We start from the raw sequence: 14373 nt of genomic DNA on the forward strand, positions 1-14373 counted from the left end.
CTCTCCACAAACACCCAAGACCTCAACCCGTTCCCTAGAGATGCACAGCAGCAGCACTGCTGGAAAGAGGAGATGGACTGAAGGCAAAGGGATGGGTCTGGCAAACTTCAGTGATGCAAAAAGAGTCTTGTTCTACAAAGGGAAGAGGAAATGCTGAGGAAGAAGAAGGCAACGACCTGAAGGCACTGCAGGAATCATGGACAATTTAAGCCCTGGTGAGTCTGCCTCACCTGACAGCTGCAGACTCAACTGAGCATGGCTGAAGTGCATGGCGCATTCTGGACATCTGTGGAAACCCTGGGACACAGCAAGTCATGAGGCAGTCTCTGGGCTTGTGTCTGAGAGCTGGCTCTAAGAGCATCTGGCAGGTCAAGCCCAGAGCCTCTACAGACGGAAACAAGCTCTTGGGTTCATCAGGGACTGCCTGTACCTCAAGCAGATCTGAGAAGATACAGAAGTTCTGGGCCTTCACCTGCTTCAGCAGGACAAGCTGCCCGACAAATACAACACAACAAACCTTTTGGTCTCTTCCACATGCCCTGCTGAGAGCAAGGAGCCACTTGTCCTTCCTCATCAACAACCGAGGCTGCTTCACGTGCATTTGGAATTGGTCTGGGAGTTACAAAGCCCTCTGTTGTCTACACATTACTTCACACCGACCCTGCAAGGAAGATGTCCTTCCACAACGTCTCACACTGACCTCCTGCACACTGCAGCTCTGCAATCCCACAAAAAGGTTTGAATCTGTTTCTAAAAATCACATTTATCAGATGCCTCTCTGCCTATCAGAGCTCTCCTTGTTTGAGCATCACTGGGCTGAACTAGACAGGCTTCAAAGTGCATCAGGTCTGACCAAGCTCCTGAGTGGATGAAATGCATGTGTGGTGAGAATGGAGGGCACAGGGCTAAGAAAGATCTGAATTCACTTCTGTCTAGTCAAAGTTCCAGTCTGCAACCTGATCCGATCTGGGATCCTTTCACTGGAGAAACAAACCAAATGCCCTGCGTGTGGCAGAGCAGAGGCAGGGTAGTGCTGGCTGCCATTTGTGAGCACTGTCCCACACAGTGCCCACCCTGGAGGCCCCAGTTCATCATCGTGTCTGTGTATGCTCCCAGCTCACTGCAGTGTGGAATGGCTGCCATGAACCAACTCCTCTGCTGCTCTGCTGGCACATTACACCTACCCACATCAAAAAGAACCTGTATGTGATGGGAGCCTACCAAATGATCCTGTGCCCAAAGTAGAGGCATTTCCAGTGTGCACCAGACATTGCCACATCTGCCCTCTGCCACATAACATGAATGCTTTGTGCAGCACTTATAAGCTGTAGCTGTGAATCAAGAAAGCTTTTTCAAACTTCCTTAAGTTCAACTTTGAAAGTCATGTGCCTTGGCTTGTTCAAAGCTTCCTTACTCTGTGTCTGCCCAACACAACCTGGTCTGCTTTACTGTATCAGCAATGGAGCTGAACATAGTTCTTTTGCAGCAGCAGCACTAAGTTAGAGGTTTCATCTTTGGGAAGCAGCTGGACTTCATTATTTGAAGATCTGTAGCAAGTTGATCCTTTACGTCACACTCATGGCTGACGCTCTCGAGTGCTGCTGCACTGCTCTAGTGAAGGGCAGATATCAAAGACTGTGTCATACCTGTGGCGGCAGCGTCGTAAAAACCGCATGATCTTGCGAGCAGCTTGGTCCTGCTTCTTGGTAAGCAGACTGCTTCTAAACACAAAAAACAACACTGAAGCCCAGGCAGAACTGGACAGAATAATGCTAAAGGCAAGAACAGTCATCCTATGAACCACTGTCTGTTTCCCACCGGCCTCTGTAAATTACAGCACAGCCCTGAGAGAAGCAAACACAATCCATAAAGATCCTGGCAGCACCCCCGGGGCCCACCTGAGTTTCTGCTGCACGATGGTGGCTGCCCGGCGGTTCTGCCTCCTCTTCCCGCACTCCTTGTAGCTGCGGTAGTACTGCTGGATCAGCATGGCGGCTCGGCGGCTCTGCTGGAATTTCTTCTGCTCATAGTAACTTCGGAATTTGCTCTGGATAAGAATGGCAGCTTGTGTCATCTTTTTATAAAGTGCATACTACGAGAGAAACAAAGAGAGGCTGAGGCACTCTGGCAGCAGCAGACAGAAGTGTGTGCTGAAAGGCTCTGCTGGCACCAGTGACTGTCTGCTCATCGACTGGAGGCTGTGAGAGAAATGTGACAGCAGCAGATTAGGTGCAGAGCAGAGTCTGCATCAAGACAGTCAATAGCTGTTTTGTTATCCCTGGAACAGCTCGATGGGATTCACAGAGTGCTTTAGAGTTGAAGGAACTTTTGAAAGCTCACCCAGCCCAACCCCCTGCAGTCAACAGGGACACCTACAAGCATAGCAGGCTGCTCAGAGCCCCAGACCCCCTGACCTGGAGTGGTTCCAGGGATGGGGCTTCTACCACCTCTCTGGGCAACCTGGGCCAGGCTTTCACCACCCTCATTGTCAAAAATGTCTTCCTTCAGCTAGTGTAAAATCTCTCTCTTTTAGTTAAACCATCACCCCTTGTCCTGTCACAGTAGGACAATACTGTATAAAAGTTGCTCTCATATCCCTGAGCTAACATCACCACAGAGGTTTTCAGTGCTTGCTTCTCTCATTTTGAAAGTTTTAACACTTTCAAAGCCTGTGTGTCTGTTGCTCCTGGATACTATATCAGATAGGTGAGACAGATAACAGCCACTGCCCTGGACAGGCTAATGCCCTCATGTGTCTCAGGGGACTTTCCCAGTCTGTTGGGGAAAAAAAACAACCACCAAAAGCAAAAGCAAACAAACACACTTCCCCCAGCATCACCCCACAGCAAGGACCCATCCACATCACCACAATTTACCAAATTTCACTTTTTGGAATTGAAGCAGTCATCAGGTGCAGTCATATTTTGCCACCTTTTATTTTTGTGTGTGTGTGTGGTTTTATTTTTCTTTTGTCAACATTTTTAATCCAATAGATCAGATTGTGGTTTGAAATTATCTACTTTATGTGAGCCCACCCACAGGTTGGTCATGGTTTTCCTTCCCATTTTTAGCCCAGACAGGACTTCTGTGGCTGAGTTACACATCCCTGAACAGAAGGGTTCAGCTACAACACCGTGATGCGAGCCATGGCTGTACAGAGGCAGCCACAAGCCTGCGCTGACCTCAGCAATGCAGAAGCAGAACAAAGGAATCAGGCACAAGAAAACAGCAGTCACTTGACACACTAGACCCCATTACGTTTGCATTCACCTCTAAGATCCACTTAGCTGAGGAGCGGCTGCCTCTCCTCCTTTTCCCTCCAGCTGGGAAGAGGATAAATGGAGAAGGTGCCCAACCTCTGTGAGGTGGGAAAACACAGCCAGCACAGCAGCCCCAGAGGGCTCAGCTCACTTGTGCTGATGGAGCAGTCAGAAGGGAGCTGTGGATGGAAAATTACCCTGAAGTCACATTCTCTCCAGGAAGAGGATGTCCTGCCTCCTGAGTAGATCTGAGAGAAGCTCAGCTGATTCTAGTATTTGATGAGAGCAGGACATTGCACAGCTGGGAAATCCATTTTTACAGCAGAAAAGTATTAGCTGTGGACAATTTCAGACTGGCACCCAACAGTCGTGCCTCCAGTATGAATGAGCAGCAATGTATAGGAGATGGTGGTCATAGGAACTTGGGGCAGATGAATGTGCAGAATACTTTGCTGGGCAGGCAGGATACAGTGGACACTGGCTGCATGGGTGGGACAGGTGTCCCCCTGTGCTCCCCAAATGCAAAGACCACCAAGAGAGGGCCGAGTAGCAGCAGCAAAGGAAAGCTTGTCCTCCAGAAACTGGCTTCAAAACCTTCCCCACACCTTGGCCCATCACTGCTTACTCAAGTATCTGAAGTATCTATTGAAGCAGGAGAGCTTTATTCTATTTTGGGGTTTTTTTTAGCTATACTGCTCCATTGACATGCAGGGGCACGGCAGCCCTTGGCACCTCCCATCAGGTTTGCTTTGTCAGGGACTTCTCAACCACAGGGATTTCTGAGCAGGTGCTACTAAAACACTTCTCTAAACACCAGGTTTTCCTGGCTTATACTGAGTGTGAGAGTTAGTGACCCACAGGGAGTTATTTCCAAAAGAGTGCTTGTATTTGTTATTACCTTCAAGGCTATCCAAGTAAGCTTAGGGAGAAACAGAAAAATACAGAGTTAATGTTAGTTCTGCAAATAAAGAATGAAAAAAAAACCCAAACCAAAACAAAACCCCCAAACCATCTTCTCCCAAAGAGAAGCGATTCCAGGATCCAAGACAAAGCAGCTTTTGAAAGGAATTTAGCTTCTCTGTTACTGGAAGCATCACTCCAGAATGACGACCACCTGACAAGTTGAACGTGAATCATGCTGCCATCACCTGACACTGGAAGGCCTTCCCAAATAAACGTTCCTGCGGGTTGTAAAAGAGCACAGGCATCTTGCCCTTCACCTCACATACCCTGCTGCCAGACAGCTTGAGTCTAGGAGGGTACAGCAAAGAGAGACTCAAGTCCCTCCCTGCCCAACCCCCTCCAAAACAACCCAAACAATCCAAAACCACCCAACTAAAAAGGAAAAAGCATCTTCTTTTTCTAGGGTTGAGAACTCAGCCTAAAAGAGTCTCCAGCTAGAGTCTGGAGAAGCAATTCGCATTGAACTAACCCACAGACTTTGTGCAAGAGCCAACAACCAGGTTTTCATCTTTGCCTTTATCAAAGGCGAAACCAACTTCAATTTCACAATGAAATTTGGCAAGCAGCTAGTCAGAGACTAGTCACCATGCTCCAGCATGCATGAAGGCCAGCATGGAATGCCTCAGTGCCCTCTATCTCACAGCACAATGCAGCTCTCAAAACCCCATCAAGGATTGCTGCTAAAATTAACATTCAGGACGCGAGTCTTCTTCCCTTCTCAAGTTGTCTGAGTAGGGCATTTCGTTACCACATACTGAAAAGCAGACAAGAGGAGCAGTGAAGCAGTGGCATAACTCCCCTCGCATGGCTGTGCTCCCAACATTGCACCTCCCTCATTACCTGTTTGTATTTTCGGTAGCAACGCTGAATAACAGCCGCAGCCACCTCCTGCTGTTCCCGGAGAGGACGACCCTGCGTGGAGAAGCAAAGCAGCAAAAAGGAGTCAGGGCTGCACTAAAACACAGCACAGATGATGGTAAGTGGCTCACAGCAGCTTGCAGGGCACCTGCTTCTAAATCTCTCCTGTCAGGGATACCTGGCCTGCTTTAGGTCTGGGCATTTCCTAGAGATGTCTCTGCTTTCAATTCAGCTAAGGGATAACCTTGAAATTTGATCTTTACACCAAGGAGGCAACTAACCAGCACCAGGATGTGCTTTGCGAGTGCTGTTTCAGCACAGAGGGCATGCTAGGGCACAGCATGCTCACCAGCCTAGGAAAAAACCCCAGATTGCTCTCTCAAGTGTGGTAGCTGCTGGTTAAACAATAACAAGCAAATGCTAGAAGCATTGAAAAGGTCATGACAGAAACTGTATTTTGGTCCCAGGAGCAGGAATTATCCCACACTCTGTAACAAACTAGGCTCTGTCACCCGTAACAAGGAAGACATGAGGTGTTCTGGCCACGTACCTTGTATTTCCTGAACACTGTCTGGACGAGTTTGGCAGCTTCATAGAGTTCTCTCTGCTCATGATCAGACAGAGTTAACTGTGCAAACTCATTTTCTACCTTCTCGCTGGTGGATGCACTCAGAAATTCAGACCAGTCTGCTGCTGAGGGAAGGCTGGGTTTCTCAAAAGCTATTTCACTGATTGGTGAGCCTGCAGGGCTCAAGCTGGTGTTCGAAGAAGGGGTCAGGGGTTCACTGTACAGACTTCTGAAATATCAATCACAGTAGGAATTATTGGTTCACATAGTGCCTAGGCTGGCATCACAGACAAGGACTACAACAGTCCTGAGTTCAAGGCAGAAGCTTGTGCTCACCTCCCTCTCTCCAAGGATATCCCACACTCGAGCCTGCCTGTACTGCACTGCACAGACTTGGTGCTGCCGAAGTTACAACCAGACCCTGTGGGCACTTCCCCCTCCTACTGCCTACACTCCTTCCACATTTCTGTAGCTGTGCTGGTAAGCATACATTGAGCCTCACTGAGAAATGCCCCCTATGTGTGAAGGAATCACTGTTCACTGCCCAGTGCTCACATCACCAAACCCCAGAGTGAGGGCAGGGCCCTGACTGACCTTATCTGTGCAGCACTCGGCAAATGCTCGACATCAGCGAGGTAACTGGCCAGCCAGCTCATCGTGGTGCTCATGGCAGCATTCTCTGTCCTCTCCACCAGGGGTGACTCCATTGGCACAAAATTCTCCCGCTTGATCCTGTCAGGCGTAGCTTCGATGATGTGCTCTGCAAGTGTCATCATGTTCACCTGGGAGTGGGGAGAGCGAAGCAAACTTCTTCTGCTGGGTAGTAGGAGCTGCAGGTTAAAGCCCAGCTTAAGGCAGACTACCCCCAACCCTGAGGCAGCTGGAGACCACTGTGTGTCCCAGCACTGGAGAGAAATTCCATAACCAAAGCTCATCTGCTTTTCTGTCTCTGCAGGGTCTTAAAGTGCCCAGACCTCTTCCACAGAGTGTACAGGGAGCCTGAAAGACTGGTGAAAGGTTCAGGTCACTGGACATTTGCTGTTTGTTACTGACAGCTGTCAGCTGCTAGCTCATTTCCAAAGGAAAAGCAGCCATGCTGCCCTTTCACCAAGATGTGCAGTAGAACATAATGGGACAATGAAGGCACATCAGGAGAAGCTGAAACCCTTGAAACCATGGCTTTGCCAGGAGTCCTTCTGAAGCACATCCCTCTACCCACCAAAGTTCACAGGATTTTAATACAGAGAATAGCTCTTGCTTTGCAAGATCTGCTTCACCAGCAGGACAGAGCACTCAGAGATGCCAAGGCAGCTCACGCACGCTGTGGTCCCACTACTCCTGCTGCTCAGAAGAGCAAGCACAGCACCCTTCCCCCAGTGACAGTGACTAGTTCTCAGCTGACCATCCTACTTCTGTGGTGGATTTATTTCCTCTGTTCCATTCCTGGTGGGATTTTTCCTTCTTCGAACCTATTGCCTCTCCCCTTCTCAACTCTTACCTCCTTGTCCCTTGAAGTGCAGCAGCCTGGCCTGCAACCACTGTACTGTCTCTCACAGGTCACCTTGTCCTCATAGGGACTGCTTCCCAGTTCCCAAAGGACTGTGAGGTCATCTCAGTCTCAGTTACCGATGTGAGCAGCAGGCTCTGCTTTTTCCTTGCCAAACTGCAAATGCCTCTGTGCATTCTGTGCGCTGTTGAAGGGTGCCCCAGTGGGTGACCCCACCTACTAACCATCAGCCTTAGTGTCTGGGTTGAAAGGACACTCTTTGAAATCAGCTGAAAGTGGACACTCACTGCATGACCACCTCCTTTCACAAAGCGCAGTGCGGACTCTCTAAAGGCCCCCACAGAAGTTTCTCACACTTAAGCTCCTGTGCAGCCACTATGCTCTCAGACTGCTGGTCTTGGTGCTGTGGGTATGCTTACCTGCAAGTCATCCATGTGGTGCAAGCAGTCCTCATCCCCGGCACTGTCCCTATAGGACAAGAGCTCTGCATCCACCATCTCCCTGTCAGCCATCATCAGCACATTCATCTGCTCTCGCTGGCGTAGCCGATGGGCTACAGCCTCCTTGCCCAGCGCAGTGCCCTTCTGGCTCCCTGCCACCTGCACTGCAGACACGCCAATGTAAATGTCTTTAGGGCTCCATTTGATGCCTGCGTGGCTGCCAGAGCCCCGGTACCCAGGAACTTCCGGTACGTGCTGGGAGAGCTCCCGGCCATAGTCCCTCATCCCTTCACTGGGGCTGATTGTCTCAGTGGCAGATTGCTTGGAGCTGGAGTTCTGCTTCCTGATGCTCGGCTGCTCCAGGCTCAGTGCAGTGGAAAGCAGCTTCTCTTGCCGGGCTTGAAAATATTCAGGGCTCAACTTATGCTTTTTGGGTGCAGGGTAATCTTTCTGACTCTCACTACTGTAGTAACTGGAAGGCTCTGATCTTGGTCGTCTCAGCTCTGAAAACAAAGAGATCAATGGTCAGAACAAAACATGCAGGTGGGAAGCTTGTGCCAAGTTCTAGGACACCTGACAGCAACTGCCAGGGCAGGCATTCGCTCCTCTTCCCCATGCTTACCCAAGCCCACGGAGCACTTGACAGAGTCCCCCAGGAAAAGAGCTAAGCATGGACAGCAGGGCTACACCTGGCATCTGCTGCTCAGGTAAGCTCCTTGCCCTCGGTTTTTCACATGCCAAATGTCAGCAAAGCAATGCACACCCTCAGAGTTGCTTTCATTACCTGTGTTTGTACTGGAAATCACAGTGACTCCCTTCTGAGGCTCCTGAGAGGCAATGAGCTCACTGTGCCACTGGGACGCCCAGTTCTCTGTGTTGGAGTCTGCGCTTGAGGGGCACTGACCCTGGGGGTTTTGCCCAGTCTGAGTTTGCTCATCTCTCTGTAGCTGCTCCAAGCACTCTGCCAACTTCACGTGGCCCCGGGACCGGGCAATAGCCAGCGGCAGCCTCCCAAGGGAGTCAGGAATGGAGATGGCTCGGCGGTCCCACTTGTACAGCACGACAGCTGCGTCCATGTGGCCGAGGGCACACGCCCACATCTGTAAAACAGAAGACAACTGCCCCACTGACCTGCCTCCTTCTTTCCTCCTTGGTAAGGCAGTGGAGTCTGGTCCCCAGCTCATGGCAAAATGACCCAAATAAGCATAGCCACAACGTGCCTAAACCCTAGCAACCACCCACCCTCAGCCAGCAGGGAGGAAAAGCGGCCTGCTCTTCCCTCCGGCAGCAGAGAAACCTCAACCCACTGAATGAAGGTGACAGCTTGAGAGGTTCCTACTGGGTTTGGGGTTTGTTTTGACTCTGGCATTCTGGCATCCTGGCAGGGACAGAAAAGCCTCATCCACAAAGCAATCTCTGAGATCAGAAAGATGCAGACAGGACTAAAGGTTGGGAACAACAAAATCAACAGTCTGCTGTTGTAAACCAGCACTTCTGCTTCCACCTGCTTTGGCTTTTTGCTTGTCCAGATTCTCAATCACCATTTCATGGTTCCAGTGACTGAGACACTGCAATGACCTTATGACCTTTACAGTCAAAGGGAACAACATGAAAACAAGTGTGCAATGTCCTGTCCCTGCATGAAGGTGGAGCCTAAGACTGGGTAAAACACAAGCCAGAACCATCTGTCTGTCCCCTTTCCTCACATTACTCAAGGCCAAGGCTTTTTCTGTCAACAACAATAGTGCTGTGTTACCATTTACAGAGCAAGGAGACACAGACACATCTTCTCTCTAGAGTGTGAAACACATCAGGAAAACAACACATCAGGAAGAACTCCAAAGGGTGCTCAGACTCTCCCGGAAGTTTCAATCTCTGCTCTTACCAGTGGAGTGCAGGAGAAATGATCCACATTCAAAGGGTCAACTTCAAGCTCCAGATCAATGCTGTCTGCATGTTTGGTGCTGCAGAGGAAACAACAGAAGAAATGATGCTCTGTAGCCATGTCAGGATCACCATCTAAATGCACAGCATTACCCAATGCACCACATCACAAATCAGTGGCCACACATATGCCTGTGACAAACATTTACTACAGATGGTGTCCCTACCAGAGCCTCTGAGAGCAGGATACATCCAGCAGTTGGACTTGCTCTCGAGAGGGACAGGACCCATCAGACTGGAGGACAGGAACAAGTTTAGGGCCGTGGCTGTTTGTAAGGGACAGTCAGAAGTCTGGAGCAAGCAGACCTTAGGTATGCTTCTGCCATGCCTGTATTGACAGCCAAGAGTCCAAGGGGCTGGAGCTTACCGCCATTTGATGAGGGTCTGGATGAGGGTAGCATAGCCCTGGGCAGCGGCCAGGTGGAGCAGTGTCATTCCTCGGAAGGTCTTCGAATGGATCAGGTGTTTGGACTTTGCCCAGCAGGCACGGCTCATCATCTTCTCACACACCACCACCACGCGGCTCTCGAAGCAGCTGCCCAGCGTCCCGGTCCCAGAAACGCACTGAAACACCACACAGCCCAGCTGAACCATGGAGGGAAGCTGCAGCCTGCCCCAAGCTGGCAGCCTGCCCCTTCTAGAAGTACTGAGACAGTGGGGAAATTCCAGGTAAAGCCAACTGCTGTTAAAGACACCCAGAAGTCAGGCTTGTCCAGGAAAAAAAACAGATCTCCAGACCCCCAAGCCTGTCTCTGGTAAAAAAGTGCAAAGCTGCCATGTCTGGACACAGCAGGGCTCATACCTGCACCTGTGTTCCTCCGTTTCCACTCCCATTGCTCCCCCCTCCAGCTCCTTGTTTGTGCTGCTGGGAGCCTGTCATTTCAGCCATTCTCCTCTCCATCTGCTCAAGTCGCTCCAATATGGACATCCTGAACTGGTTATCTAGGTTGGAGAGAGACAGAATAAGGATATTTCCATGGGAAGCAAGCTCTGGTTTGGGCAGCCTACCACAGGAAGCCACAAACAGCTACCCAGAAGTCACACAGGAGATTTGCTCTGCTTGGCACTGCACAGGGACCTTCGGCCTGCAGCATCCTAGCTCTTGAAGTGCCTGCAGCAGATTTTTGCCTGCAATTCCACAGAACTCTGTTCATGAAAACAGCCAGAAAAATTAAAACCACAGGCAAAGGATTCTGGCTATGTTCACATGATGCAGGACAAAGGTAACACAACTCCCCTGAGAACAAGTAAACCCTAAGTAAATGCAACCATTGTGACAGCATTTCAGTGGTGTCCTAGCTGTCAGAACACCTCCCATTTGAGAGTCAGTGTCCCTGCTTTAAGAGTCCTTGGCTTGCCTCCTGAAACCATGCAGGAAAGCCACCTCCTCTGCTTCCTTCTGAGCTTAGGAAACAGAAACTTTAAAAAGCTACTTGCTCCTTCTGTGGCAGGCTCCCTTTCCTGGAAAACAGTTTCAACCAAGTGCCAGGAACAGAAGTACCAGAAATCAAGAGTAAGGGCAATGCCAATCCAGTAACATCAGTCTGAAAGGCAGTGCAGCTCTCTGGGCTCTGCAGAAGTCTAAAGGCTGCATCAATTGTTTTCTCCTCCTTGCACCATAACAGAGCACTGCAATACAGCTGCTAATGCTTGAGGAGTGGAGCAGGTAGGTTAAAAGGACATTGCTGAGCCTGATGCCCTTAAGATCATCTCAAGCAATCTTTTTGTTTGGGACCACTCAGTGCAGCTCAAGTAGCTGCAAATGCAGAGAGCTCCTTCTGCCTTGTGACCCATAAGGGAGAGGCTTCATGCAGCTCACACGATGCTGCAGAGGATAATTTTTGTGACTAGGAAACGTTTAATGAGCCTTGCTAATGTGCTATGGAGGAAAGATAACCTTCATCTTGTTTGGTTTCGTGCATCCATGTGGATGATGTGATGGTGAAGAGCACTGGTAACCACAGGAAAAAGCCCACTGACAGTAACAGGAATCAAAATTAGCAACCTCTGATTGAGTTTTAGAAGAGAAGGGCTTCTCAGAGTGACCTGGTTACAGGGGGAGGCCATCCTGGAAGGCTGCAGGACTACTTGTGCACTACACCCTGCAAAGCACAACTCTCACCAGAGGGTATGAAGCTGGCATGACTGCAGCACGGCATGAGTAATAGCAACAGATTCAACTCAACCCTTGACAGAGAGAGATTTGGGTCTCTGCTGTACTGCACTGAAGACGATATTGCAGATCACTGATAAGAGACAGCTCAAGTCCACTGGCTAAAGACATCCCCTTCCTCGTATGAGCCTACTCAAGGGCCAGGGGCAAAGGAATGCGGCCGGTAACTTCCCCTTAACCTCGTTTCACTACAGTCTTTCTTGCCTGGTCCAAAGCACTGTTAATTATTATTAGTGCCTTCTTCATATCAGCTTTCCTGCTAGCTGCAAAGCCCCTGGGAGCGACTAACAGCTGAGGAAATGCTCCTGGCACAGAGGCGGTCCCGGGGCCATCTCCACAGAGCGCCCAGCGCCAGAAGCGCTGCCGCGGCCAGCCCCGAGTGCTGCAGAGTGCTGCAGTGCGGTCCGCGGCGCCGGCTCCTCCTTCCCCATCGCCAGGCGGGGCACGTACGCTGCAGAGCCTGACGGAGCCTGGCCCTGACGGAGCCTGGCCCCGCCGGGCCGCCCCTCCCCGCCCGCTGCCATGCAGCGGCCGCAGCTCAGGTGCCGGGAAAAGGGGACAGACACCTTGCCCTCGCAGGCTAACGGCTCCGTTCTGGGGGGCCAGCACGAGTATTTTATTAGAGCTCAGAGTGGTAGCAGACACTAGGTATGGTACCTGAGCCTTCGACCTTGTATTGGCAAAAGGAGCCTCTTTTTAAAAGGAAAATGGGGCTTGGACTGGCGTTACAGAGCAACCAGCCCAGGGCTTCAGGACTCCAGGGAATTTTTCTGTGCAGACAGAAACAGCAAGAGGGAATCATTCCAGAGAGATGCAGAGTATCCTGCAGATTGCTATTCCCCCTCCCCCTTCCCGTTTTTTTCCAAGATGAAGCCATTGTGGAACAGAAATGGAGGGTCCCGTGTCTGTGTCTGTTCTTGGGACTCTTCTCTCTAAGCTCTGTGATCTCTTGAGTGAAGCCTCCACCCCTCCTCATCCTGAGCTAATGACACTGAGCACTTCCTGGCACTCATAGGAGAACTGAAGTTACTAAGGGACGTCTGTCACCACTACCGTCCCCAGATGGGAACACTAAAACAAAGCTGAGAACTTTCCTTAGGAAACAGAACTTGAAACGGCATCTACTGCTCCCCTCTATTCCTGTTCAGACACCTGGACAGTGCTCCTGGGAATTATTTAGGGCAGGACTACCTGATTTGAGATGGCAGAAGACACTTAAGAGTCTGAAGGACGGACATTCTACACTGGTCACAGTAACCTTCAGCATCTTGCCAAGGCAATGGTGATTGTCATAGATGGCTGTAAATCACTGCTCAGTCTACAGCAGGTCAGAAACATGCCATTATTAGTAACATGGGAAGTGGAAACAAAAAGTCTGGAGCACCAGCACAGAGTGAAGGGAGCCCTTTCCAAGCCTAACAAACACAGACAGTGCTTGCCCAGCATCAGGATGCACCCTCAGCATAGAGGACCCCAGCAGCAACTAAGGGAAGTGGGGCAGCAGTGCATGGAAAGTGTCCCTGTGCTGCCCATTTTCCAGGGGATCTCACTTGCTTCCTAAGCAGCTAGAACAAAGCCACTATTCATGTATCATGATTCCACAATAAATTCTGTGCTATCAAGCACACCAAGCCGTTCCCTTCCCAAGTGAGTGGTCACTGGAAGCGTGTGCACCAGCGCACCAAAAAACCAAATGACAAAGAGGCTGAGGGGTGAGAGAGCATGAGAACAGGAAAGGGAAGCCAGCAACTAGCTATGGGGCAAGAGTTGGTGCATCCTTAATAAAACACAGCAAGGACACCTAGCAGCCAAAGGTAAGGACACCTTCTCCAAGGTTCCTCCTGTATTCAGCAATGAGTGGAAGGGCTCCTCCTCTTCCACACTGAGCCCTGGACGTGTGTTGGATTCACAGCATTTGGAGCACAGCCAGCATGATCCACACCCTTGCCAATGAGCCCACAGACGCCTTGCCCAGGCTGCCGACAGAACAAGACACGTCATGATTTGGAAGCTCTGAGGGTCATTCAGCTCCCTGAGCACCACATTTTCTTCCTTCCTTCCAGCAGGGCCAGGGAACCTGCCTGTTTTCCATCAGGCTCCCAAAAGTAAACCAACATCATTTCTGCACTCTCACAGTATCTCTCAGGAGCATTTTAAAAAGCAGCTTCCCAACTATTTTACCAGACTGCACTAGTTCTATCCTGTTAAATTACAACCAATGAAGGTGGCCCTGTACCTTGAAAATGTAAGATTTTGCAAGGGCCTAATTAAAGGGTAAGCCTTTAATGAACTCCTAGGAATCAATATTCTCCAAGTCCCATGTCTGCTTCAAAATGTTATCTCTTCTGTCTTCTCAGCAACAAGACCTGACAAGCATCATCCCCAAGGCATCGTGATGAAAATAAAACAGCAACTTATGCCACAGAAACTGGCATGAAAACATCATTCCATTACATAGTCCTGGGTTCAACAGGGTCAGAACCGAACTCAGCTGTACACACCAGCACACCTGGGTTATCTTTGGTTCACGTCTCTACCCATGTTCACAGCCTGCACAGCAGGATGATAGCCACAGCTGTCTAAAACTTAGAGGAACTGTACAGGAAGAAAACCTCTCTCTTGCTTTGGGGAGCAAAGGGTTGTTCTCTGTGCTACGTATC

The 14373-nt window shown here is 50.1% G+C and overlaps 1 protein-coding gene across 10 annotated transcripts in view; it reads right to left on the reverse strand.

Annotated features, from left to right (window-relative positions):
• The window catches only part of CAMTA1 (calmodulin binding transcription activator 1), a 218159-nt gene that overhangs the window by 15867 nt on the left and 187919 nt on the right, over positions 1–14373 (reverse strand). For 8 of the 10 annotated variants that reach the window (XM_068158096.1, XM_068158097.1, XM_068158106.1 and 5 more), the window contains 11 exons: positions 10343–10482; positions 9908–10104; positions 9482–9560; positions 8381–8696; positions 7576–8099; positions 6244–6431; positions 5632–5878; positions 5064–5135; positions 4159–4179; positions 1899–2092; positions 1647–1721 (listed from right to left, as the gene is read on the reverse strand). In XM_068158096.1, coding sequence (XP_068014197.1) covers positions 1647–1721; positions 1899–2092; positions 4159–4179; positions 5064–5135; positions 5632–5878; positions 6244–6431; positions 7576–8099; positions 8381–8696; positions 9482–9560; positions 9908–10104; positions 10343–10482 — 2053 coding nt within the window. The remainder of the gene's footprint in view (positions 1–1646; positions 1722–1898; positions 2093–4158; positions 4180–5063; positions 5136–5631; positions 5879–6243; positions 6432–7575; positions 8100–8380; positions 8697–9481; positions 9561–9907; positions 10105–10342; positions 10483–14373) is intronic. The other 2 variants (XM_068158100.1, XM_068158102.1) reach the window with 1 other exon arrangement.

The sequence above is a fragment of the Melanerpes formicivorus genome, unplaced genomic scaffold (assembly GCF_026170545.1).
Source record: "Melanerpes formicivorus ecotype bairdi unplaced genomic scaffold, bMelFor1.0.p_v2 SCAF_39, whole genome shotgun sequence".
NCBI lineage: Eukaryota > Metazoa > Chordata > Aves > Piciformes > Picidae > Melanerpes > Melanerpes formicivorus.